Source organism: Phodopus roborovskii, unplaced genomic scaffold (assembly GCF_943737965.1).
Source record: "Phodopus roborovskii unplaced genomic scaffold, PHOROB, whole genome shotgun sequence".
Lineage (NCBI taxonomy): Eukaryota > Metazoa > Chordata > Mammalia > Rodentia > Cricetidae > Phodopus > Phodopus roborovskii.
In genome coordinates this window covers 809423-836361 of record NW_026125640.1, presented here as the reverse complement: position 1 = coordinate 836361, position 26939 = coordinate 809423, and the positions used below count along the sequence as shown (strand labels likewise).

Genomic DNA, 26939 nt, shown 5'->3' with positions numbered 1-26939 from the left:
TAGTTTTTATGTTTGTATCTTCTTACAACAACTTGTATTTTTCTGTGATGGGTAGATATTTATTTTGTTTAAAGGGCAGATGTACTTGTCATGGTTATTGTTTTACACCCCAACTTCATGTTCTTAATAGAGTAAAATTATATTTGTTCTATTTTCTTCCTCTTAATCTAGCCTGATATGCTTTAAGTAGGAGACATTCATTCAACCACTTATCATTTTATCCATCTACTCATTTAACAAATACACATGGAGTACCTATTTTAGGCATTCCTTTAGGCACGAGGATATCATCAGTGAAACACAGATTATTTTTAAATCTCCTGTCTTCATGGTAATGGAATTTAAAGTATAAGATGAGGAATAAGGAATATGATAAACAAACGAAATATATAGCACATGTGATCAAAGCACAGGAAAGGATTCTTTCATTTTGGGTAGGCAATTTCTATGACAAGCTCCAAATTAGACTCAACATATTAAGACTTAATTTCTTGTTAATACGCCCTAAAATGAATCTGACTCCTGTCTTTCAGATGAAAGATACAGTGAATTGGACCCCATTTACTACCCTATTATCTATCAAATGAACTGATTGCAAAAACATAAGGCTACAGATCTTATGATTTAATAATTAGAACTAGTATAGATACAATAAGTCAAATTTTATCTTCTTACATTGAAGTCTGAGGCTCCGTATAACAGAAAAGGAATTTTGAGTCTTAGGCCTTACGTCCTTTTGTCAGAACAAATGAGGGTCTGGGCTATATAAGAGAATGAACAGAAATGGGATATAGGGGAAAAGAAAACATACTAAAAATTAAATCAGAACGTATTGAATAAGAATTGGAGAAATAGTTACAAAGAATTTCTCATCAATCTTAGAAGATTTGTGTAAGCAAGTCCACTAAAATCAGGAACAAGACAAGGTTGTCCCCTCTCCCCATACCTAGTCAATATAGCACTTGAAGTCTTAGCTAGAGCAATAAGATCACAGAAGGAGGTGAATTGGAAAGCAATAAGTCAACATATCTTTATTGGCAGATGACAGGATTGTATATGTGACCCTAAATTTCTACTGGGGATCTCCTCCGGCTGACTAAACACTCATCAAAGTTGCTGCATACAAAAGTAACTAACAAAAATCAACAGCACCCCATAAAAACAGACAAGTGGACCAATGGAATCAAATAAAAAACACTGGTATTAATCCACACACGTATGAACACCTGATTTTTGACAAAGAAGCTAAAATTACAAAATGGAGAAAAGAAAGAATCTTCAACAAATGGTGCTTGCATAACTGGATATTGACATGTAGAAAAATCCAAATATATCCATATCTATCCTCATGCTCAAAACTCAAGCCCAAATGGAATAAAGACATCAACATAACACTAACCACACTGAACCTCATAGAAGATAATTTTGGGAAGCAGCCTTGGATGTACTGGCACAGGAGACCACTTCCTAAATATAATACCAGTAGCACAGACACTGAGAACAATGATGAATAAATGGGATCTGCTGAAACTGAGAAGCTTCTATAGAGCAAAGAACACAGTCAACAAGACAAAATTACGGCCTACAGAATGGGAAAAGACCTTTACCAACCTCACATCTGACAGAGGACTGATTTCCAAAATATACAAAGAACTCAAGAAACTAGTCACTAAAACACCAAATATTCCAATTAAAAAATGGAGTACCGATGTAAAAAGAGAACTCTCAACAGAGGAATCTCAAATGGCAGAAAGACACTTAAGGAAATGCTCAACATCCTTAGCCATCAGGGAAATGCAAATCAAAACAACTCTGAGATACCATCTTACTCCTGTCAGAATAGCAAAAATCAAAAAAAAATTTAATGACAGTTTATGTTGGAAAGGATGTGGAGATAGGGGAACACTCTTCCATTGCTGGTGAGAGTGCAAACTTGTACAGCCACTTTGGAAGTGAGTATGGCAGTTTCTTAGAAAATTGGTAATCAATCTACCTCAAGACCTAGCATATACCAAAGGACATTTTACCAAATATGGTTATAGTAGCATCACTTTACTGTAATATCCGGAACCTGGAATCAGCCTAGATGCCCCTCAATTGAATAATAGATAAGGAAAATGTGGTACACTTATACATTGGATACTACTTGGTGATAAAAAGCAATAATACCTTGAAATTTTCAAGCAAATGGACAGAACTAGAAAAGCCACCCTGAGTGAGGTAATCCAAACCCAGAAAGACAAATATATACTCACTCATAAGTGGATATTAGACATAAAGCAAAGGACAACCAGCTTATAGGCCACAACCCCAGATAACAAAGAGGAAGACCCTAGGAGAGACATGCATGGATCTGTCTCAGAACAGCAAAAGAGATAAGATATCCTGAGTAAAGTAGGAGCATGCAGGGTAGGAAGGGTGTAAGGGGAGTTGGGAGGAGAGAAGGGACTAGGGATAAATGTATAGCTCAATAAAAAATGGCAAATAATCAGTAGTCCTCCTATATACAAATGACAAATGGCCTGAGAAAGAAATCAGGGTAGCAATATCCAGCCCAATATCCTCAAAAATATAAAATATCTTGGGGTAACTCTAACCAAGCAAGTTAAAGACTTCTATGATAAAAACTTCAAGGCTGAAGAAGATATCAGAAGATTTGAAGATCTCCCATATTCATGAATTGGTAGGATCAATATAGAAAATATGGCCATCCTACCAAAATCAATCTAGTGATTTAATTTAATCCCCTCCAAATTTCGAACACAATTCTTTGCAGACCTTGACACAAGGCAAAGTTGTCTGAAAGGAAAGAGACTCAATTGAAAAACAAAAACAAAGTCTCTATAAAACCCAGCTATAGGTAACCCTATAAGGCATTTTCTTAATTAGTGATTTATAGGGGAGGACCCAACCATTATGGGTGGTGCCATCCCTAGGCTTGGTGATTCTGGGTTCTATAAGAAAGCAGGCTAAGTAAGCCAAGGCTCACACACCAGTAAGCAGCTCCCTTCTAGGGCCTCTGCATCAGCCCCTGCTTCCAGGTTCCTGTCCTGTTTGAGTTTCTGTACTGGCTTCATTCAGTGATGGACTGCAAAGTGAAAATTTCAGCCCAAGAAGCCCTTTTCTACCCAACTTCATTGGAGCAATAGAAACTAAAATAGAGACAGTCCCAGCTGTTCATTTCCAAATGAAGCTTCCAGTACGAGGACTGGGTTACATACAATTGAATTGTTGTTGTTGTTGGCCAAAGGCAGTGGTTTTCAACCTTCCTAATGCTGTGACCCTTTAGTACAGTTCCTCAGGTTTTGGTTATCTCCAACCATAAAATTATTTTTCTACTTCTATGAATCACAAGGTAAATATCTGATATGCAGGATACCTGATATGTGACCTCCAAAGGGGTTGTGACACACCCACAGCTTGAGAATCACTGACCAAAGGGGTCCAATGGAAATCTCCAAACAACCCAGGCCGTTGACAAGACAGTAAGTTACTCTCCAAAAACTGACAGCAAGGCCCCACAACAACTCACTGCACATGGAGATGTCAAGCTGATGCCTACATAGAATCATCACACTTAGATCCTAGTGCAGTATTTCTCAACATGTGGGTTGCAAACCCCTTTGGGGTTAAATAACCCTTTCACAGGGGTCACCTAAGACCATTAGAAAACACAGATATTTACATTATGATTCATAGCAGTAGCAAAATAACAGTTATGAAGCAGCAAGGAAAATAATCTTATGGTTGGGGATCAGCACAACACAAGGAAATGTATTAAAGGATTGCAGCATTAGGAAGGTTGAGAAGCACTGATCTAAACTGAAGCCTAATGGGAAGGCTGCCTCCCTTTGTCCTTTTAGATGAACAGCTAGCCCCAGAGAACAAGCAAGAATGGTTGGTGCTCATCTTTCCAGTAATCACACATGTTTAAAAATATCAAGAGAATTATGTCTATGCCTTTAGAGAAGCCATGTGGAGTCTTGAAGGGCTTACAGAAAATACATGACTGACTTTGAAATATAGGGACATACTGATTTCATTAGGCCTCCAATTTTATTATGCTTCAGAGTTGTTTCTTTCTTTCTTTTTAATACTATTCCCCACTTTTTTTAAAAAAAAAAAAGATTATTTATTTATTTTACATGTCGATCCCAGTTCCTTCTCCCTCCCTCCCTCTGTCCCTTCCTCCCTCCCTCTCTCTTACCCTTTCTCCCGCCTCACTTGCACCCTAACCACCCTCCACTCCCAACTATTCCCCACTGTTTCTTTCCCATTGAACACTCCTTTATCTCTGTGCCTGTTTATATTTTCCTCTTTGTTTCTATCTCTAATACACACACACACACGCACACACACACACACACACACACACACACACACACGTCAAGCCTGTTACTAGGCTGTGCTTTTAAATCTACTCTCAATTTTAAATTCTTTTCCTCATTTCTTACTTTCCTCATTCGAATCTTATCAATCACAAAATGTGGATTTTGCACAAAAAGGTAGGAAACTCACGCGACTTTGGCACAGACAGTGCATTTCCAGCTGCCACCAAGGCCCGTGACTCGACATTCACTGCACACCCTGAGTGAGCATGCTTGGCATGGATCTCCCCGGTCAAAGATGAGGCCAAGGTTTTTCTGACAGTGAACACAGACTCTACTGGTCTCTTGTTGGGTCTTCCCACTTTTACGCTTTGCCTCTAAAAGTTCATTTTTCAGCTTCCTGGTAAGAGAAAAAGACACATTAAAAATGAAGACGAGGACTGGCAAGATTACTTGGTTGGTAAAAGCTCTTGCTGCAAGGCCTGATATCCAAGTTCAATCCCTGGGACACACATGGTAGAAGGAGAGAGGACCAGTTCCTTCAAGTTGTCCTCTGACACCTACATCACATGACAGACATGGTATATGTGTGTTTCCTCCCCAACACACAAATAAATACTTATTTGTACCCCAAACATTCTCATAGGAGCACAGCCTTCTTTATTTATAAATATTTTCATAATGAAATCAAGGAATCAGAGCCAATACAATTTCTTTATCCAGAATCAATGATCTTTTTAAATTAGCTGTTGAGTTAGTATGCGTTTTACTTTTGCTATCTTCCACTAGCATGGTTTTTATCCATGTTTATTCATTTATTCAGGACACCTTTGATGTGATAATCCTGGAAGTGCTCTCTATGAAACCACATACGAGAAACAACATTCAGCCTTATTATTTCTTTCCTTGAATTACAACTACAAGCATATTCTATCATCTCACTTGAACATACTTCCTCTTAGCATGGGAAAGTTTCCAACAATGCACAGTACCATTTTTGTCACACACACAGAGCTGTGTTTGAGTCCAGGACACAACATAAATTAGCTGGTCAACTGCATGCAATGATTTATCCACTGAATTTCAGCTCTCCTTTTCTAAAACAGGAATAATTACATTCTTTAATGGTTGTCTTTATGAAGTAATAAAAGTGAAGTCCCTAGCATGAATCCTGTCATAGGCCATTTTCATATCTACTTTTTAAAACTATTTGACAAGATATGTGTTTATCAATCCTTTAAAAACTTGGAATTGCAAACATAGTCCTTTTTTTAGAAGCCGCACTTAGGAAATTCTTAGACATACTTATCAGGATCTGGTTTACTGGATCAAAATCTTCTTTTTATCAAAGCATCCGATTGATGATGGTATGAGAAGTACAGTTTTGAAACATGTGTTCTCTAACTTGTCTAGTCACTGGAATAGCTTGGAAATACTGCTGTCCAAGTCTCATGTCCACACATTTGAAGGTTTGGGAGGTGGCCTGGGGAACGTAATGTCTAAAGTGTCTTTATTTGTCCTAGTATACTGCAAGGTTTGGCAAACACTGCTTTGGAAGATTGACCTGCTCCATTTTAATATTTTATAGATATGCCATTCCTTTGGGTCACTGTTCTCTTATCTTGTCTTCAGTGCCCAGAAAGAAAACATGGAAACATTCCACATCTTTCATACCATTTTCTTTCCACATTCATGACATCTTTGGCAGATTCAACAAGACTAGCATTATCTTGGGTACAAAATGAGGTCTGTATTTTCTTGAGCACATGCTAAGGATCTAAATCCATCCTGGGTTATAAAGCAGTTGAATAATTAAAAGTAATAATTATTTCTTTTGTGACATCTTATGAATCTGAACTGGTCCATGTGTAGTGTTGGAATCAGTGAATGCTATTAACAGTAAATTCGTGTTAATTAAAATAAAATATTTTAAGGATAATAAGCACATGGATAGAACCAGAATCTAGAATTTTTCATTCTCAGCCCAATAAGAGAATCAAAAGTCAAGAATTTGACTAAGGAATACATTTTCCGAAATTATTGACATTTTCATATATTGATTCAGCATGTATTAGGTAGGATGTCAGACATAAGCAGGCAGAAGGACACTGAGGATGGATGCTTCCATCATAGTCAACTTTGGAGCCTACCTCCATTTTCCTGGTACCATTAGACAGAAAAGTATCAGAGTTGCTGCATCTTTACCACTTAAAATACTGCATGAGCAGGACATTGATTTTGGTCTGTTAAAAGAAAGCTAATATGTCTTGGTCAAAAGATCAAAATATTTCTACTGATCCTTATTTACCACGATATTGGGCCCTGGGTAGAAACATTCTGACATCCTGACATATACAATATCATCACCGCCCTTAAGAATTAATCCAAATGGGCCTATCAGTCTCCTGGTCAGGAAAACACCCTCCAGGATAGCTAATTTGAATGAAAACATGCTAAAGAGAGAAGAACTATCCCATTAATGGGATAATGTACTTACTTATGTCAGGACCTTCCCCACCCCCAGATCCACTGCTTACAGATCTTCCCTGCTGAATCTACCCACTTTTTGAGGTTCAGCCCCCAAAGAATAATCTTCTTGTTCCTTACCTCTTCTGGAATACCAGCCAAAGTCCTAATAATACTTTCCCTGACAGTCTGGGTGTACATGTCATTTTCATGAAGAACCCATCTCCATTTCTAGAGCTGTTTATAGTCGACCATGTTGACTCTAACTCAAAGTAGAACTTTCTCTCTTTCTCCTCCATTTTCCCCTACTGTTGTTTCCCTCTCATACTAATATAATTGACCTAAGTCTCCTTCTGAGTCTGTTTTAAAATTCTTTTATCAACCATCATGGAGCCCTCATCTAATGCCTGTTGGAAACAGAAGCCAACACCCATACCTAAACACTGAGTTAAACTAGAATCCAGATACAGAGGAAGAGGACAAGACCAGGTTGCAGAAACACATAGAGACAGCTGACCTGAACAAAGAGGAGCTAATGGGCCCCCAGACTGATAGCTGGGAAGCCATCATGGGACTAACTCAGGCCCCCCTGAATATGGGTCTAAGCCAGAAGGCCTAAGCAGTCTAAGAGACCTCAGACAGTGGAAACAGAATGTATTCCTGGTGCATTAATCTAGATTTGGGTGCAATCTTTTCTTTGGTATGTCATTAATGTCCTATCCATGGTGAATAGAGTTTGTCTCCCCAGTAAAAGTTGACATAATATTTGATAAAGATATAAAGTAATTGAAATAATCGGAGGACAACACCCTTGAGAGCAATCTTATGTGAATATGTTGGTGGATCAAAGTAACAAGCAGAGTAGATAGTGGTTTTGGATATAACCTAGAGTGGAATTCTCTCCTGCCAAAGAACATACCATTGGGTACTCAAAGTTTAACCTCTTACCAGTTCCTTTTACTAGAGTAGCTGGGGCTACTTTGGGAAGTTATGGCCACATACAAGTCAAACATTTACTTTCAATTTTTGTGTGTGCTTTTACTTCACAGTCACTTATTTAACCCGGAAAATGATTTCTTAGCCTGAAAGAATTTGGGACTCAGTATAGATCAGGCTAGAGGAAAGCAATTATACAAGGGTCTTAGTTGGCCAATTCCTAAGACAATTGATGTTTATGATGCCAACTGTCTCTGAGATATGCTACAAAGTCTGGAAAGGTTTTCACAGGCTGATACAGAATATAAAAGAGCTTAATGATTTTTTTCAGCCTTTCTCAGACATTGAATTCAATCATGTCTATGCTAATCCGAGTTAAGAACACAGTCATTTTTCAGACATTTTTGAGGCAGAAGAGATATTCCATTCTGTTCCAAGATACACACAAAGTATTTCATAAAGATGGAAGTTAATTTCTTATCATTTTGGAGGCTCAGAAGTCCAATATCAAGGGGCTGTCAGCCCCTTAGTAGTGTAAATCTGTAATCCCAGATAATTGGACAGAAGGATCACAAGTTCAAAGCCTAACTTGAATGAATTCAAGGCCAGCCTGTATTTTAGAGGCCCTATTTCAAAATTAAAAGGGAAAAACAGATGACTGAGGCTATACCTTAGTGACAGAGTGCTTGCTCAGCATGTCCAAACCCTTGGGTTCAATATCCAGTACCTCAATATTCCGTGGAATGTGTGCTGATTTCTGGTGGTGTCTTTTTTTGCTGTGTCACTGATGGCAAAGGTAGAAGGGGGTCAAGAGAACACAAGAGAGCTTCTAATCTACTGTGTTAAGAAACTCACTGCTAGGAAAATGATGAAGACATAGATCCATTAATGAGGAGGGCAGAATGAACCCTGATGATCTAAGAATCTCCCATTAGACTCCTACTTCCAAATATGGGCATTAAGTTTCCAAAATACCAGCATTTGTATTCTGGTTTTGTGTATGAGGTTTTGCCTGTATGTTTGTACATGTACCACATGTATGCCTGGTGCCTGAAGAGGTCAGAAGAGGATCTTGTAGGACTGGAGTTATGGATGCTTGTGATCCACCATGTGGTTGCTGCAAATCAAAGCCGGGTACTATGCAAGAGCAACAAGTGCCCTAAATCTCTAAGCCACCTCTCCAGTGCCCCCATCATAAGAATATTGAATGATATAATCAAACAATAGCAGGTAGTGATTAGAAAACATGAAGAAAATGTCCAATTGGAAAAATGATACTAAAGGGAAGGGAGTATTGGATGCTATTAGAAAGGGATAAATTTAGAGGTGTATCTGGATCTCTGTTCAAGCAGCCAGCTCTTAGAAATCCAGGTGGCATTCATTTATATGTGCATGGTTATAGTAGCCTCAGGAAGACATCTGCTACCCCAGTACCTCATCTTTTCTCTCATAAATAAAAAAGCCACCCTCAGAAGCCATAAATGCTTCTGAGAACGAGCCTTTATGGCCTGGTTTATTTTCTGTTCTTCCAGATAACAAGAAACACTGAGTTAGGCAGTTGCTTCAATTAGATGCAAAATAGCATCATTAAGGATCCAGTATCCTTTCATTTTGTTCTTTCTCTATGCACAAAATATGGCTTATTCTTGTACAAAATGACCAGAATATGGCTTATTCTTGTACAAAATGACCAGACAGCTCCAACATTGTAGCCTTGTTTAAATGTGTGCTTAGGTGCTTCTATGTATGTATCTTCACAGACAGAGCAAAATCTACTTCAGAAATCCTCCAATGAGACTTCTTGTATTTGACCAGACAATGTCACACCATTACCAAGTAGTTACAAGGGAGGCTAAGGAATTGACACTCGACCTTGTTTTGTGAAAGTGGGTAAAGAATATTGGGTGAAAAATAATTCTAATTCCCATTTCCTGAGAGAGATTGTGTGTTGTGTAGTATTGTGAATTCCCCACAAGACAGCAATCCCTCTGTTCTGGAGACAGCAGCTAACTGTGATGCATTTTATGCCTCACTTCACAATATTCCTATGTTTAATTTACAGGAAAGAAAATGAAAAGACAAGAATCAGGCTCTGGGTCGCACAAACATCTCTGACCTGGGTGTTCTTTTTTTACTACATGCATTATCAACTTTCTTTATAAATTTCAGTAATGGTTAACAGAAGGGTCCTAGCTGGCTTTTGGCCACTCATTTAATTGCTACCACATCCCTTTGAGATTAAAACTATCCAACTATGTCACCTTCCCACTCTGTCTCCATGATCATTAGTGTTTTGTTTTGTTTTGTTAACACAACACAAGCCAGGACTATCTGGGAAGAGAAAAATCTCAATTGAGAAAATGCTTCCATCAAATTGGCCTGTAGGGGTAATTTTTGGCAATGGCAACCCTGGACATCCCGGGTTCTATACTAAAACAGGTTGAGCAACCCATGGGGAGAAAGCCAATAAGCAGCATTCTTCCATGGCCTCTGCATAAGTTCCTACCTCCAGGTTCCTGCCTTAAGTTCCTACCATGAAGTCCTTGGAAGATAGACTACAAGATGAAAACTGAGATAAAGCCTTTCTTCCCCAACTACCTTTTGGTCATGGTGTTTATTACAGTAATAGAAAGTAAACAAGACAGTTTCCTTAATATTTATCATCTATTACTTACTTAAACACCTCACTTATCCTTTGAATATTTTCATACTGTAGTTTCCCTTCTATGTCAACAGAACAACTGCCAAACATCATATTTGGACCTTGTAAAAATTACAGCACTTAGATGGTTTGGATTTGAGTAGGTGGGGAAGGGAGGTGGATCAGGATGGAGTTGGGAGAGGGAAAACCACTATCAAATATGATAGGAGATGTATATATGTTTCTCATACTGGTTAATGAATAAAGCACTGTTGGCCAATAGGAAAGGAAGGTAGGAGGGACTAGGAGACAAGGAGGAAAGAGGAAGTAGTAAGGAGGAGTCAAGATGGAGAGTCTGGAGAGAATAGAACTGCCAGCCGCCTCTCGCTGGTAAGACCACGTGGACATACATAGAAATGGGTTAATACTTAAGACAGAGCTAGCCGATAAGAAACAAATACCTGGCCAACAGCATAATATCAAATACAGAGTCTCTGTTCATTAATTGGGGCTAATTGGGGCTGGCGCGGCGGCGGGCCAAGACCAGGTGGCGGGCGGAAAAACCATACTCCTTACAAAAATATATTAAAATTTGTTTCAATTAAAAATCTTACAAATTAAAAAAAGAAAAAGAGTGCTTTCAAATATAACAAGATCAAGGATCTTGAGATTGGAAAATTGTCCTGGATTATCCAGATAGGCCAATTTAATCATGGGTATTCTTTCAATAACAATAATAGAAAAGGATATGATATAGAATGATGAGGGCAAGAAATGCAGAGGATAAACCACTGTGACAAGAGAGAAACTGATGCAATATGACAACAGCCAATGAATTTAAAGAAACAGCAGAATGAAGGAGTCTAGGACAATATTTTGCTGAATGAAGTAATGTTATGCCAACACATTGATTTTTAAGCCAATGAGAGTTACTTTGAATTTCTGCTTTCTAGAGGAGTGAAAATAAATCCACCTTGCATAAAGCCATGAGGTTTGTGATAATCTGTTATAAGAGACACTGGGTATAAAAATGCCTTCCTAAGAATCTAATTTCTTGGAGACTATAACATCTTTGTGCTGTTAACAAGTTCAACTCACTGTGTTCTCAGGTTTTTGGCCTGTTCACATTTGACTTCACTTCTAATTATTCTTGTGAGTAATATACTGCCACAGATAAGAGTTGGGACTTGTCATCTTTAGGAAGGACATTGTATTCAAAATCATGAATTCAAACATCTTATATTGTCAGTCTAAATTTTTTTCTGAGCTCATTTACTTATGACTCTATCAATTCTTCATATCCCTCTCTCTTTCTCTTACACACTTCCCCTTGGTACCCAGAATGCAGAAACTCTGCCTGCACTGGGTATTTCCTGCCCCATAGATCCAGACTCAGAAATCTACCTTATGGCGATACATGTACATTAAGTAAGTTGAAAGGATAAGCAATAGTCATTATATGTCATCAGCCTCATGTGAAGAAGCAGTCATAACAAATGAAAAAGATTGACTTTGATTCATCATTAAATGCTCAAGGCAGTGATGCTCTCCCACCGTCAACAGGCCCAGATCTTTAGGAGGAAAAGAGCAGAGAGGAGAGGAGCTAGACAAGGAAGGGGAAGAGAAGCTCCGGTTGCATGAATTTCTTTTGAAGAGATGTCGACAAATATCTACTTGGCACAAATAGAGCACCAGCAATAGAAGCAAACTGTTCTACTCAAGTGCAGCTTGGACAAGGAATGTAATTGAGACTACTTACTGGAACACAGGTAAGAGGTTACTAACAGGAACATGGACAATATATGGGAGAATACCTACTAAAACTCCGTCTGTCTGTCTCTGTTCTCCATCACCCAAATCCCCTCCTCCGTTCCTCTCTAAAACTGCTGTCTACATATCTTCAAGACACTAGGGACTTATAAATCTCTTCCAACAGACATGCTCAGAGGAGATTGTTCCACAATACTTGTCCTTGTCTTTCTTCTGATGCTTCACTGTAGTAGATTGAAACACTTGTACATTTAGAGACATAAGGGAAGAAGACAGAATTAGAGAATATGTACTTTAAAAGAGAAGAATGTTATAAATCAGTTAGTATATTACCTTGAATAAAGCTGCTGGGCCCACAATAAAGTTTCATTTGGAATTTTGAAAATATGTATGTTCCATTTCCTTTCCTTCTAAATTGATTCTAATTTATTCTGCATGGAGTAATCTGTGCCATTGAACAATACCTTTTTAAAGTATTTTTATAATAATTTTCATCTGCTTAAAATGTTTCAGTGGTTACTCTTTATAGTTTGAATGAAGTTCACAGCCCTTCCTATGCTCTATATAATTCTTTCTAATGTGGTCCTGCTGTGTCCCCTCCTTTCTTTAGTCATCTCCCTTCTAGTCACTATATATTGGCAATAAAATGCTACTTCAAGTTTCATATTGTTTCTTTTGCTGAGCATGCCTTCCCCCTATGCTCCAGGATATAACACGTTTCACAAATATTTCCCATGTTCCCTTTGAACAAGTTATGGTCATGGAATTTATATAGGCCCATGAAATACGGTACTTGATTTTACACAAAAGTTTTTTGATCAAGGACATCATTTGTATATTTTAGAGAGAAAGCAATGTCTAAAACAGTGTCTGGTCTACAAGTCTGGGCTGTGATCTGAGGATGTTGTGAAGTAACATCCTCAGTCCACCTTGGTATGGATATGTAGTGGGGTTTTGTTGTTGTTATTACAACACAACTTAGCATACACTGAATAATAATCATTCAGTTTAATTTCCAACATGAATGGCTGGTCACATCTATAAAAATATTTATTTTTATTTTATATGAATGGTGTTTTGTCTGCATGTGAATGTGTATACCACATGCATGCAATGTCCATGGGAACCAGAAAGTGTGTCAGATTCTCTGTAACTAGTTACAGATGGTTGTAGGCTGCCATGTAGGTGCTTGGAATTGAACCAGGTCTTCTGGAAGAGCAGTCAGTGCTGTTAACTGCTAAGCCATCTCTTCTTGTTTATTACTGCTTCTCTAGAGGTACTATCTCTGACCACCAAATTTACAGTTGGTATCTATCATATTTTTATCCAGAATAATATATTTAGGTTCTTCACAGAACTTACCATACCTTTCAAACTGAATCTCTATTTGATTGCTTTTAATGTTTTCATGTTTATATCCCCATGTTTGTAAAGTGGTTTTGTGTTTCTAAAGGACATACATTGCAATGTGGTAAGACTATAGACACAGAGACAAGATTAAGACTCAAGAGATTTAACATGTTATATGCACATTTCAGTACCTAAGACAAAAAAATTATCACTCATTGGACAAAATAGAAGGTGTTTAAGCAGAAGTAAGAGAGTAAGAAAGAGGGTGAAGGAAGTGAAGGGAGAAGATGGGAGGGGAAGGAAGAGAGGAAGTCTGGTTATCTGGTTACTGATTATCACTAGGCACTCCAGTGAACTTTGTCAGTTTTGGTCACTCCAACTTGAAAATAAGATATATAGTTCCTTTTCCATCTCTGTCTTGTCTTTCTTAACCTCAGTTTAAATCATTTTATTCAGAAAGAAAAAATATTTTGATTCTCCAAAATATTAACAATTCTAATGACTTCTCTACTGTTTTGAGACAAGTTCTCATTATTTATCACAGTCTGGCTTTCAGCTTGTTGTTGTACTGTTGGAACCTCCTAAATGCTGATTACAGGTGTGTGCATCTATTCAGCATCTATTTGTTTTTATCCAAAGAGGATCAGAGAGGACTGAAGAACACAGTTCAGTAGTAGAGTGTTTGCCTAGCAGCACATGGAAGGCTCTAGGTTCAATCTCAACACCTTAAGAAAAAAAATGATATAGCTGATACTTTAAATGTTTTCAACTAGGTGTCATGGCATACACCTTTAATCCCAGCACGTAAGAAGATAGCCTGAGCTACCAGACAAAACAACAGAAAAAAATGCAAAATAGTTTTGCTATTGAGGATATTTAATTAAAAGTAATGTCATCCCTTATTTGGAATAAACCTGTGATGTTATAAACACTTAAAATGTTTATTCTTAGTTTTCTTTGTTGATGTACAGAAAGCAACTTTAATATGAAAATATGAATTGATGGTCTACATCAATTCACCTAAAATCTTAAAGACTGAATAGATGGATTACCCTAATTATTGCTGAATGATTGAGTTTTATGTCTGTGTTATAATGACTTATTGAATTCATTTTTCTATTTAATCATCCAGACAGCTCAACATGTAAAAATTCCTTACTTTGTCATAACCCAGACACATTATTTTCAAATGCTATCATAAAAAATTGTCTTCTGTTATCTTGACTAGAGCAAGCTGTACTTAACAGAACTTTGCACCAAAGTAGGAATTTCTGAATATAAGCAATGAGTTGCTTGAAAGAAGTCATAAATAGTTTATAAAGCTCTCTTGATTCTTGATGCTTTCAATAATCTCATGTATTTGGGCACATCAAGGTCCAAGTTAATAAGAAAGGGAGGTTTACATAGTGGCCCAAACCACAGAGTTGTGCACTCAAGACTGCCTGGGTGCAAATGCTCAGTTCTGTGCCACTTATTTTATATGAGATCTTAACACAATTATTTAACATCTTTGCCTCAAGTCTAAAGATACTATCCTCTCCATATCTCCAAGTATTCCCCACTGCATATTATTGTGAGGATTTAAATATTTTAAGTATTTAGTGTACCTTGAGGAACTGTAATTAATCATAATCTTAATAATTATTTCAGGATCTCTTCTAGAGACTATATTTCTAAATTGCCCTAATTCTATATGGGAACAAAAATACCTCAAATTCAATAAAAATGAACTTAAACAAAAGAAGGTATCACAATACTTCATTTTGAGATATAGTTCAGATCCATTTAACAAAGTATTGCAATATCACACAAAAACAAATCTGTTAACCAATAGAATATAATAGAGGTATATAAAAAAGAAAGCATTTAATTGGGTTTACAGTTCCAGGCTGGACTCAAGGCATGGTGGCAGAAACAACTAAGAGTTCACACCTAGAATTACAAGCATGAGGCAGAGAGCACACAGGAAATGGCATGAGTTTGAAACTTCAAAGCCTTTTCTTACTGAAACACCTCTTTGAACAAGGCCACACCTCATAATCCTTCCCAAACAGATCCATCAACTAAGAACCTGGTATTCAAACATATGAGGCCATGGAGGGCGTTCTTACTCAAACCACCATAAAAGAGTCTAGAAATAAATTCATGCATTCATAGTCCACTTATTCTAACCAAATATTCTCATGATATATACTGGACAAGATCATCAAAAAACAGGGAAGAAAAAAAATTAGATGCACATATGCAAATAGTTGAAATCTGACCCTTAACTCGCAGCTAATATAAAAAGAACTAAAAATGTAATGCAAAGTATGAAACTCCTAGATGAAAATATTGGGGAAGCACTTCATGACATCATTATAGGCAACAATCTTTTGAATTAGGGTCCCAAAACACAGGAAATAAGAGCATAAGTAAACAATGGAATCTTATCAAACTAAAAAGTTTATGCATAGCAAAAGAAAAAATAAACAGAGAAGTAACAACTTATAGACAAGCAGGTATTCTTTTCAAAGTATTCATCAGACAAAATTGATATCTAATGAGCCAATGTAGTGGCTTAACACATACTGGAATTCCCAACAAGGATGAAGAGAGTTAGATCCCTGGAATCCCATGGCAGAAGGAGAAAATTAACAAGTTGCCTTGTGATCTACGTACCCTACCCATACTGTGGCATGCATGCTTACAAACATATCTAAGTATATAAATAAAGGAAATACAATACATTTTAAATATTAATTATAAAAATATAAGGGAATTTAACAACAATAACCAAACAAGAACAAGTACTTTTCCTTAAGTTCTTATTATTTCCTTGAGACTGGTATAAGACCTAAGGACTAATCTTGAATCAAAAAATAAATTTTTAGGATACTGGGACAGTAAAAGTTAAGGAAACAGTATAATAGAACTGTCACTCAACCTAGAATTTTACATTAGTGAAGATATGTGGAATATTTCCAGATTGTTTAAGTCATTATAATACTGTCATTTGTAGCCAAATATCTTTTCCAGCAAGACCAATAAAGACTCAATAAATATTAGTTCTTGCACTGTCTAATCAAAAACTCTTGGGATTTTCTTCAGCGTCTGCTATAGTGCCTCCAACTTCAAGCAAACTAAATCCTTGTCTAGAGCTAAAGTTTCAAACTCTGTTTAAACAAAACTGATGGACTGATTAAACATATGGCAAACCAGTCACATGACAAGGACCACAGAAATCAATACACACAGGCAGAATGATATATCAGCAGCCTGATGATGATGGTTCTCCAGTTCCTAATACTCCTTCCTTTGTTAGTATTCAGAGACAGTGCTACTTTTGAGCTATTTCATTTCTGCTTGCAGAAAAGTCGGGGTGGATGGCATGGTTGCCTAAACATGAGCTGAAAAAGGCAAGACAACATGGATAGGAGAAAGCATAAGAGGCCCCAACCTTACACAAAGAACTACAGGCAGCTAAGTAATGCTGGGATAGTTTTTTCTCAGGGAAAGGCAAACCACTTAGTTATTTATTCAGTGCAAAATGGTCAGCCCTGAAAACATATATACAAGTAACATTATGTAAACAATTAAATTATTATATATAATTATATATATAATATATTTAGGAATGCATTATATTTAGGAATGCATATGTGTACACACACACACACACACATGCATGGATATGAGGAGAGATGGATGAATTTGAAAAAGAGAAAGGTTGGGTACATGGGAGGGTATGGAGGGAGGAAAGAGAAGGGGTTATATGGTAATCTCAAAAGTATTTAAAAAACATTGGTTTTGTGGGGGGAAGAAGGTATGGCTCAGTGGTATAGCACTTGCTAACCATACATGAGGCCCTGGATTCCATCTCAAGCACCACAAAAGAAAATAACACTAGGCTAGACAAACATATACTACATTTTGTTTTGATAGCAGATGCTGCATGTATGAAAGATTACCAAACAGTACAGTGTATAGCTACAACAATGGCATGCACTCTTCTTTATGTGTGAAGACATTAACATTTGACAACCATGACAAAGGCATGGTACCCATTTTAGTGCCAAGAAGCAAGATAGGCAGCTTGCTGCTGGTCAGGATTCAGATCTAGAATCTGGTATTTAAAACAAAAAGAAAGCGGCATGCTTCCCATATACAAGCCTCCTCTTACAGACTTTGTGTTTATTAAATTGCTATGTTCAGAAAGAACACTGTGTTTGTGAATGCTGTATCTTTCCTAGCAGTGCAAATCCGTTTTGAGCACCCTCAAAGGTAAGCCTTAATAAACACAAATGTTTTCATTTGCTGGCCTAGTTCTACCATATAGCATCTTCCCAGGTTGAATCTTGTCACAAACTGTCTCAAGACAAATATCACCTACGGAGTTGCATTTCAGTAAACACCACTTTCATTCTAATAAATCTCCTAGTGATTGCGATTAGTTTTCAGATCAAAGCCTATTGAAAGATCAACACCCATGGCAGTGGGACAAGGATCTATCCCTAGTGCATGAGCCCATTCCCTATGTTGGGATTTTTAGAGCCCATTCCCTATGTTGGGATACCTTGTTCAGCGTTGATGTGTGTTGGGGGACTTGGTCCTGCCCCAACTTGGTATGCCAAGGGCTTGCCCTTTCTGAGGAGTGGATGGGGGGTGGTAAGAGGGTGGGGGCAGCAGGAGGAGATGGAGGGGGAACTGTGGTTGGCATGTAAAATGAATAAAAATAAAAAAAACAAGTGTCACAAACCTCAGGGACACACATGACACTCAAATAGTAAGGAAAAAATCAACACCCTCTGAGGATTGGGAGAAAGGCTGAGCCAGGATTTGGACCAAAAGAAGACTCTTTGAAAGAAGAACCACAGAACAGAATGGCAGTGGTTCCTGTCCAGATGAAGACTTTGTGAGTTCTGCCAATTCAGTGTTCGAAAGTTGTCTTGAGAAAAGAAGGCAATCTGAAATTTGTGTATCTATAGATGGGATGAAGTAATTCCTAGCAGCATAAAGCTTAGCACTTAGTAATACACTGGGAGTTCCCCCAAAACCATGTGAAAAGCTAGACAGTAGGCATGTTCCCAAGATTTATGTCAACATGATACAAGCTAGAATCATTTGGGAAGTCTCTCAGTTGAGAAAAGGCTTCCATTAAGATTCATCTGTAGGCAAGTTTGTGGTGAGTTTTCTTAATCAATAATTGATATGGGAGGGCCCAGCCCATGATGGATGGTGCCAACCCTGGGAAGGTGGTCCTGGCGTGTATAAGTAAGTGAAGACTAATAGCTGGGAAACTGATAGCATAGGATAGACCCAGAGCCAATGAATGTGGGTGTCAGTTAGGAGGTCTGGGCAAGCTATGGGGCCTCTGGTAGTGGATCAGCATTTATCCCTAGTATACGAATGGACTTTGGAGCCCATCCTACATAGAGGGATACTCCCTCAGCCTAGACACATGGGGGAGGGCCTGGGCCCTGCTCCAAATGATATGAGAGACTTTGAAGATCCCCCATGTTAGCCCTCACCCTCCCTGGGGATCAGAACGGGGGTGGGATAGAGGTTGGTGGAGGGGGCAGGGGAGAATGGGAGGGAGAGGGAAGTGGGATTGACCTGTAAAACAAGTTTGTTTCTAATTTAAATTTAAAAAAGAAGAAGAAAACCAAAGTGAACTGAGCAAGCCTTGAGGTACAATTCAGTAAGCAGCCTTCCTCCATGCCATAATTCTTGCCCTCAGGTTTCTGCCCTGAAACCTGATAGAATGACCTGAGAATTGTAAGATGAAATAAACCCTTTCCTTCCCAAGATGCTTTTGATCATTGTATTTTTACCCAGCAATAGAAACTCTAAGACAACTGGCACCCCACCCCACAATACATAAATAAGTACAAGAGTAATAATACTGAAAAACAGTATAATTAAGAGAAACAGATAAATCCACAAGTATACAAAGAAGAGAGGGACTGATGTCCTATCACTATAAAAAGAGCTCAGAGAATATTTACAAACATGCAGGATACTTGAAATATACTTGTATGTGTACTGCAAATATGTGATGGCATTCTGGATGCATTTAAAGATGGAAAACTAAATAGCAAATATTGTCTGCCCTGGTAAAGCTTTGTCAAATCTGCCCTTGGCAGATGCTGCCTGACATGTGGCCTTTGCTGGATTACTCCCCTTTCTCTGTCTTGCTTTCCCTAGGACTTCAAGGTTTACTGGTTTAAAAACATAGATCACTGGCACGCACACCCTAAGATCAAGGTCTGCTTTTAATAAAAATAACTTAAGACAACGGCTTCAGAAATCACAAGACAAAGATAACTCATCACTGTTCTAAAGAAGTGAGACATGAATTAGTACTCTGACAATTTCTGTTTATTAATTCTTGTCTGATACCATTCAGGGATGCTTTCACATGTAATTAGCAAACCAAGCATTCTGAGAACAAATATTGTTGTCTATCCTGACTCACAGAGGAATAAGGATGCATTTTTCAAAGTGTGTCTTTCCCAAGAATCCAAAAAGGAAAACATCATATTACTAGTATGTTAAATTACTTACGGAGATGGGGATAGAATAAGTACAGCAACGGGTAGGAAAACACCATTTCTTTAAGAAACAATGAAGGACAAAATACTGGGCTTTAAAAGATGGTTGCTATGACAAATGGAAGAATAGACTGACTTGATAGAAAGAAATTGGGCATTTATGCAAGAAATCAAGATGCTTTAAAGAGAACACACTGCCCTTGAAAATATCTTTGAAAGTGCTTCTGTCATCGCTGGGTACTGACAGTTTTTGCAGATATATAACACAAGTACATTTCTGAAATGTGTCTGAATTGAATTTGTACAATGTGGGTTATTTGAATGATGGCAAGGAAGGAGACTATGTACAGCAAAGGTTTTCAGTACTTAATTTCCACATTTTAATTTAAAGAAGGTATTATGTAGATTCATATTTTCATAGATGAGCCATTACAGAAACACTTTCAGTTTTCCTGATTATTGGTACAAGTCAGGCTACCATTTAACAGAAACTCACTGAAAATTACCAAGTGCCTTAAATGTGTTTTTGGAAAAAATCTTATATACATCTGATAAACTAAGTGATAATTAAATTTAGATTCTATAATTGGAAAATGAGATGTTCACCTTTGAACAATAACAAAACCAATCCATGAAAAGTGTATGATACTATAGATATCAAAACAGTATTTACTTGAAATTTAAAATCTGAAATGTGATACTTAGTGATAACATTTTACTTATGTTATTTTTTAGAAATACAGTGTTTACTTTCTAAGGAATACACATGATGTTATACATTTTCTTATGACCCATAGGAGGTGGGGGAAGGCAAATATTTTTCAGTTCCCACTTTTGGCTCCAAAATTCACTCATATTCTAAATTACAGGGACTTCTTCATATGGTCTTACATACTACAGTAAAAAGAGAGTGGCACTGCCTGGCTATCAGTACTGACCACCTTGCACTACCTAGAGGTTTGTCCTCAACATTAATCACCCCTAAAGACAATACATTAAAAGTCAGAACACTACAATAAGCATGCATGGAAGAGACTAGGATAAAGATAGACTTGGTTGTACATACACGTATAAGGAAAATAGTTTACTTTACTATCTATTCCTATATATCATATATAACTTTAAAATGATGATATAAATTGTAAATAAAATAATATACTACACATCTCTACAAAGAGATACACACAAATATATACACATATAAAGTTTTTAAAGCCATCAAAAAGCAGCAAACATTTATGACTACAGTGACATTATTTCAAACAAAAAACAGTTCAACATATACATGTGCATTTATTGGTAAAATGCTTGACATGTCTTCAAATACCAGGTTTTTGTATGCCAGTGCCTAGAATATGCCTTACCGCAAAACAGTAAAAATCACTTGAAGAAAAATTCCGTAAAATCAAATTTCACTTGAACTCCATATATCTATTCAGTAAAATTAGTAAGCTCTTGGTAGAACTTTTACATTATCCTGTGGGACTCATTAACCATTTGAGTTCCATTAAGAAGCTAGCATTTACAATTCTTCGCTGACCTTGAAAGTATAATACTCAACTTTAATGGAAAAACAAAAGACCCAGGATAGCCAAAACAACCCTGTACAATAAAGGAGCTTCAGGAGGCATCACCATCCCCAACTTCAAGCTCTATCACGGAGATATATTCCTGAAAACAGCTTGGTATTGGCATAAAAATAGACAGGTAGACCAATGGAATCAAATCAAAAATCCTGATATCAACCCACACACCAACAAACACCTGATTTTTGACAAAACAGCTAACATTATACAATGGAAGGAAGAAACCATCTTCAACAAATGGTGCTGGCATAATTGGATGCTGGTGTGTAGATATGTAGATTAACAGAAATGTGTTAATACTTAAGACAGAGCTAGCCAATAAGAAACAAGTAACTGGCCAAAAGAATTACATCAAATACAGACTCTGTGTGTTAATTGGGGCTGGCGCGGTGGCGGAACAAGACCTGCGGCAGGCAGAAAAGCCTTACTCCTTACAGACCCATGTCTATCACCATGCACAAAACTTAAGTCCAAATGGATCAAAGACCTCAACATAAATCCAGCCACACTGAACCTCTTAAAAGAGTAAATGGGAGGTACCCTTGAATTAACTGATAAAGGAGACTGCTTTCTGAACATAACACCAGTAGCACAAACACTGAGACTGACAATTAATAAATGGGACCTCCTGAAACTGAGAAGCTTCTGTAAGGCAAAGAACACAGACAAAAAGACAAAATGGCAGCCCACAGAGTGAGAAAAGTTCTTCACCAACCCCACATCTGACAGAGGGCTGATCTACAAAATATACAAAGAACTCAAGAAGCTAGTCACCAAAACACCAAATAACACAATTAAAAAGTAGGGTACAGAACTGAATAGAGGATTCTCAAAAGAGGAATCCAAAATGGCTGAAAGACACTTAAGAAAATGTTCAACATCCTTAGCCATCAGGGAAATGCAAATCAAAACATCTCTGAGATACCATCTTACTCCTGCCAGAATAGCTAAAATCAGAAACACCAAAGACAGTTTATGCTGGAGAGGATGTAGAGAAACGGGAACACTCCTCCACTGCTGGTGGGAGTGCAAACTTGTACAGCCATTTTGGAGATCAGTATGGCTGTTCCTAAGGAAAATTGGAATCAGTCTACCACAGGACCAGGCAATTACACTATTAGGCATATACCCAAAGAAGGCACATTCGTACAGCAAGGACATCTGTTCAACTATGTTCATGCAGCATTATTTTTAATAGCAAGAATCTGGAAGCAACCTAGATGCCCCTCAACTGAAGAATGGATAAAGAAGATAAGAAGATGTGGTACATTTACACAGCAGGGAGGGGGGATGGAATCTTCAAATTCGCAAGCAAATGGATGGAACTGGAGGAAACCATCCTGAGTAAGATAATCCAGCCACAAAAAAGATGAACATGGTATGCACTCTCTCATATATGGATTTTAGACATAGAGCAAAGCTCTACAACACACAATGCCAGAGAAGCTGGGATACCAGGAGGACCCTAAGAGAGTCATATAAGGTCCCCTACAGAAGAGGACAGGGACAAGATCTCCTGAACATTTTGGGAGTGGAGGTGGTGGTGGGGGTGGCAGTAAATGGAGAGGGAGTTAGGAGAAAGAGAAGGGGAGAAAAGGAGGAGGGAGGAGAAAATGAAGGACCAGGAAGATTGAGTCAGGGGATGAATAGACGAGAAAGAGAGAGAGAAAAAAGAGAGAGATACCATAGTAGAGGGAGCCATTATAGGTTTGAAGAAAAAACTGACACTAGAGAAATGTCCAGAGAACTACATGGATGACCCCAACTAACAATCTAAGCAGTAGTGGAGAGGCTACTTTAAATGCCCATCCCTGATAATGACATTGATAACTAACTTACATGCCATCCTAGAGCCCTGATCTAGTAGCTGATGGAAACAGAAGCAAACACCCACAGCTAAACTCTGAGAACTCCTGGAATCCAATTGTAGAGAGGGAGGAGGGATGCGTAAAGGGATCAAGACCAGGCTGTAGAAACCCACAGAAACAGCTGACCTGAAGAAGCTCATGGATTCCAGACTGATAGCTGGAAAACCAGCATAGGACCAACCCAGACCCCCTGAACATGAGTCTCAGTTAGAAGGCCTGGGCAGTCTAAGGGACCTCTGACAGTGGAACCAGGATGGATCCCTGGTGTAGGAAAGGACTTCAGTAGCACATTCCCCTTGGAGGGATGCTCCCTTAGCCTAGAGACAAGAGGGAGGGCCTAGTCCCTATTGCAAATGACTTGACAGATTTTGATGATCCCAACTGGAAGGCATCACCCTCCCTGTGGAGTGGGTGGGGAATGGGATGGGAAGAAGGGTGGAGAGGCATGGGAGGATGAGAGGGAGAAGGAACTGGGATCGGTATGTAAAATAAGTAAAAATAAGAAGAAAAAGAGAAAAAAAAAGGAGCTAGCACTTTCACACAGGGATAACTTATTTTTAATTATGTTCATGCATGTATCTCTGTGTGGATATATGCATGTGAGTGCTGGTCATAGGTGTCAGATTCACCTGAAGCTAGAGTCACTGGCAGCTGAGAGCCACTCAGAATGGGTGCAGGGACTGGAACTCAGGTCCTTGACACAAGCAGTATTCACTCAAATCCTGGGTCATCTCTCCAGAGTTCCTCATGCTCAGATTGCTATTAATTGGTTAAGAAGCTTTATGAAAATTCTATTAGGATTAAAATTAAATGGTAACCAAGCTAGAAGTACAGGTCAATATTTCTCTGGGTTATCTGTGGAGTCAGTGAGTCTTCAGGCTTTTAAGAAGGCCAAACTAATTTCATTCTTAGTGGGAGAGTAATAAGATTTGGTGGGAAAAAATAATACTTGCAGATTAAACATTTATAGAGTATTAAAACAATATTATTCTTTGCACTTATTGTCCTACCTGACTTCCAGGTTGAATGTATTATTCCTGGAAATGCATTAAATTCATTTGAACCAAATGTTTACCTTATTTGCTTTTCTCTAATAGTTCTCCTTCCTTTTCTTCCCCCAGGACTGAAATAAAAGAATGAACCTCTACAAAAAAGTTGGAAGGCAGTTTCTTAGCTGGGGTATATGGGTTATTGATGTTACTAAGTTCAGAATTGCTTAGTGGCATATTTCAGTAAAACCAGTCATGAAGAACAAAAAAATAACTTTGAACTCTAGTAGTTTTTCAGTCATCACACAGAGAAGATCAACTTAAAGAACTTTTTGTCAGTTTTTAATTTTTGATAAAAGTCATAGTATCTTTGGATAATAGCATACAACTGACAGGTCAGAACAGTCAGTAAATGCCAAGCTGAAGCAATGTTTTTTGCTATTCCATTTTACTGATGGGGGTGGTAATGACGTGAGTGTATTTTCAAAAGGGTAATCAAAATTGCTACAACTGTTACAAAAGTATCTGTTGTGGGATGTTTCCAGGCATATCTTGGCCACTATTGCACTCACAAACTCTACACCGCTTTGATTATCAATAGGAGATCTGCATTAGATTGAAACCACTCATTTTCTGTTGTGGAGATGGGGAGGGGTTCACAAACCCTTACCCATTCCTGTGAATTAATAAAGTCGCTAGAGGAAGAAGGCTCATAAGACAACCCCTTTTCCAGAATATATAGTCTGAAGGTTACTGGGGTAGGTGAATTCATAAGCATATGTATCAGCTTTCTTAATCTTACAGATTGCTAAGAGGAATAATGTTATTATTATCGTTTTGTTGATGAAGACTCAAAATTGGAAAACTTGCGGGCAGTAATAGATAGTTCTTCTGTTAGTGGAACAAAATTATCTGAGATCAAAAAATTAAAAAGAAAGGGATATCATTCAATGGCTGCTTGATTCTGTTTTTGGAGATTGTAGAAAAATATAGTGACAAGAGGATGTAGTAAGGGATGCTTATATACCTCGTGGTAAGAAAGCAGTATTCAATAAGCTTTTTAAGGATCATGCTTTCAGTGACTTACAACTAGTAGCCAGATTCCACCTCTTACAGATCCCACCCCCTCCCATTGGGACAATGTCTTCAACACATGAACATTTGGGGAGCACACTAGATCTGTCAAGTTGGATTGTATGATGTCAGTGTATGGGTTTATGTGTTTGAAAACTTGGCCCCCAGATGGTGACATTGGACATTGCTTTGACAACGTTTAGATGCTTTCTAGGCACAAGGCTTAACTGTTGACTGTAGGGTTGCACAGCAGGAAGTTGAGATCTCCATAGGCCAGTTCTTCTTCTAGTCTGTTTTTCTGCTTTCTGGTCTGCTGAGGTAACATAATCCCAGCTATCATCCTTTCCTCATCATGATGGATGACATTCTCTAAACTAGAAATCAAGTTAAGCCCCTCCCCCACCCCCATCAGTAGCCTCACTTGCTTCTACAGTTACAGCAATGTAAAGTAAATGTAACTAACAGCGTAGCTACTTGCTCAAAGATACAATTACACGCTCCAGACTTGGGGAGTCTTTCTTTTTAGCTACTGGGTTTGCTGTTAGAAAATGAGTGTCCTCATCTCATTAGCATCGTATTGTTTGCTCATTTCCATTCTCTTCCCTGGCTAAATGGTGTAGTACCAAAGACATTTTCAAATGTTTGGGCTACGTCTGGAATGTCATAAAGTCCCTGATCAGTATTTGTCTCCAGTACAACTGTCAAATTTCCAATCAAAAGGACTGCAAGCAAATAGAAAGCAATCAAAAAGGGTAACACAAAAACAAACAAAAATGTACATTACCTTATTCTCTTGTCGTCTACTTTTTTCAAATATTCATCTCTCTTTAGGACTCCCAGGATCATTTCCTTCTCATGATCTAATAAAAATGACAGGTTGATGAACTCTGAGTTCTTAGACATGGTACTGCTCTGGGTGGCAGCAGTTGAATCTTCCAGAAGGCAAATGGATATTTACAATTGTTAAGGCTCCCCCTGGCCAACCTGGATTTGCAGTTGTTCAGTTAAAAGGGTTTTTATAAGGTCTCCACAGATTTGCTGATGAGTGCTCAGTATTCTTCCAGGTTACAGAGAAAGTGTGTTCTACTGAGACTACAGACCATGAAAGTCATTATTGTTTGTGCTGAAAACAAACAAACAAAGGCCAGTTCTCTAAATGCTTTGCTGTGGTACCCAGTCAGAAGTTCCGATTCACTAATGATTCTGAACGTTGATCTCTCAAGAAGCTTCAGAACAGGAATCAATTCCTCTGGGCCAAGAATATAGAAAACACTAAAAAGGTAGAAAAAACAAAGGTGAGAAAAATTAATTAGATCATATCACACACAGCACTCAGTCAATTATTTCATTTTTAAAATATTAGTGTACTTACCTCAAGCACAACTTTCAAATTAATAA

The 26939-nt window shown here is 38.0% G+C and overlaps 1 protein-coding gene across 1 annotated transcript in view; it reads right to left on the bottom strand.

Moving 5' to 3' along the window:
- Positions 1 to 26447, bottom strand: part of Sytl5 (synaptotagmin like 5) — an 89493-nt gene extending 63046 nt beyond the window's left edge. The window contains exons 1-2 of the mRNA XM_051177931.1: positions 26326 to 26447; positions 4519 to 4728 (exon numbers count right to left, since the gene is read on the bottom strand). Coding sequence (XP_051033888.1) covers positions 4519 to 4728; positions 26326 to 26444 — 329 coding nt within the window. The 5' untranslated portion in view covers positions 26445 to 26447. The remainder of the gene's footprint in view (positions 1 to 4518; positions 4729 to 26325) is intronic.
- Positions 26448 to 26939: the final 492 nt, after the last annotated feature.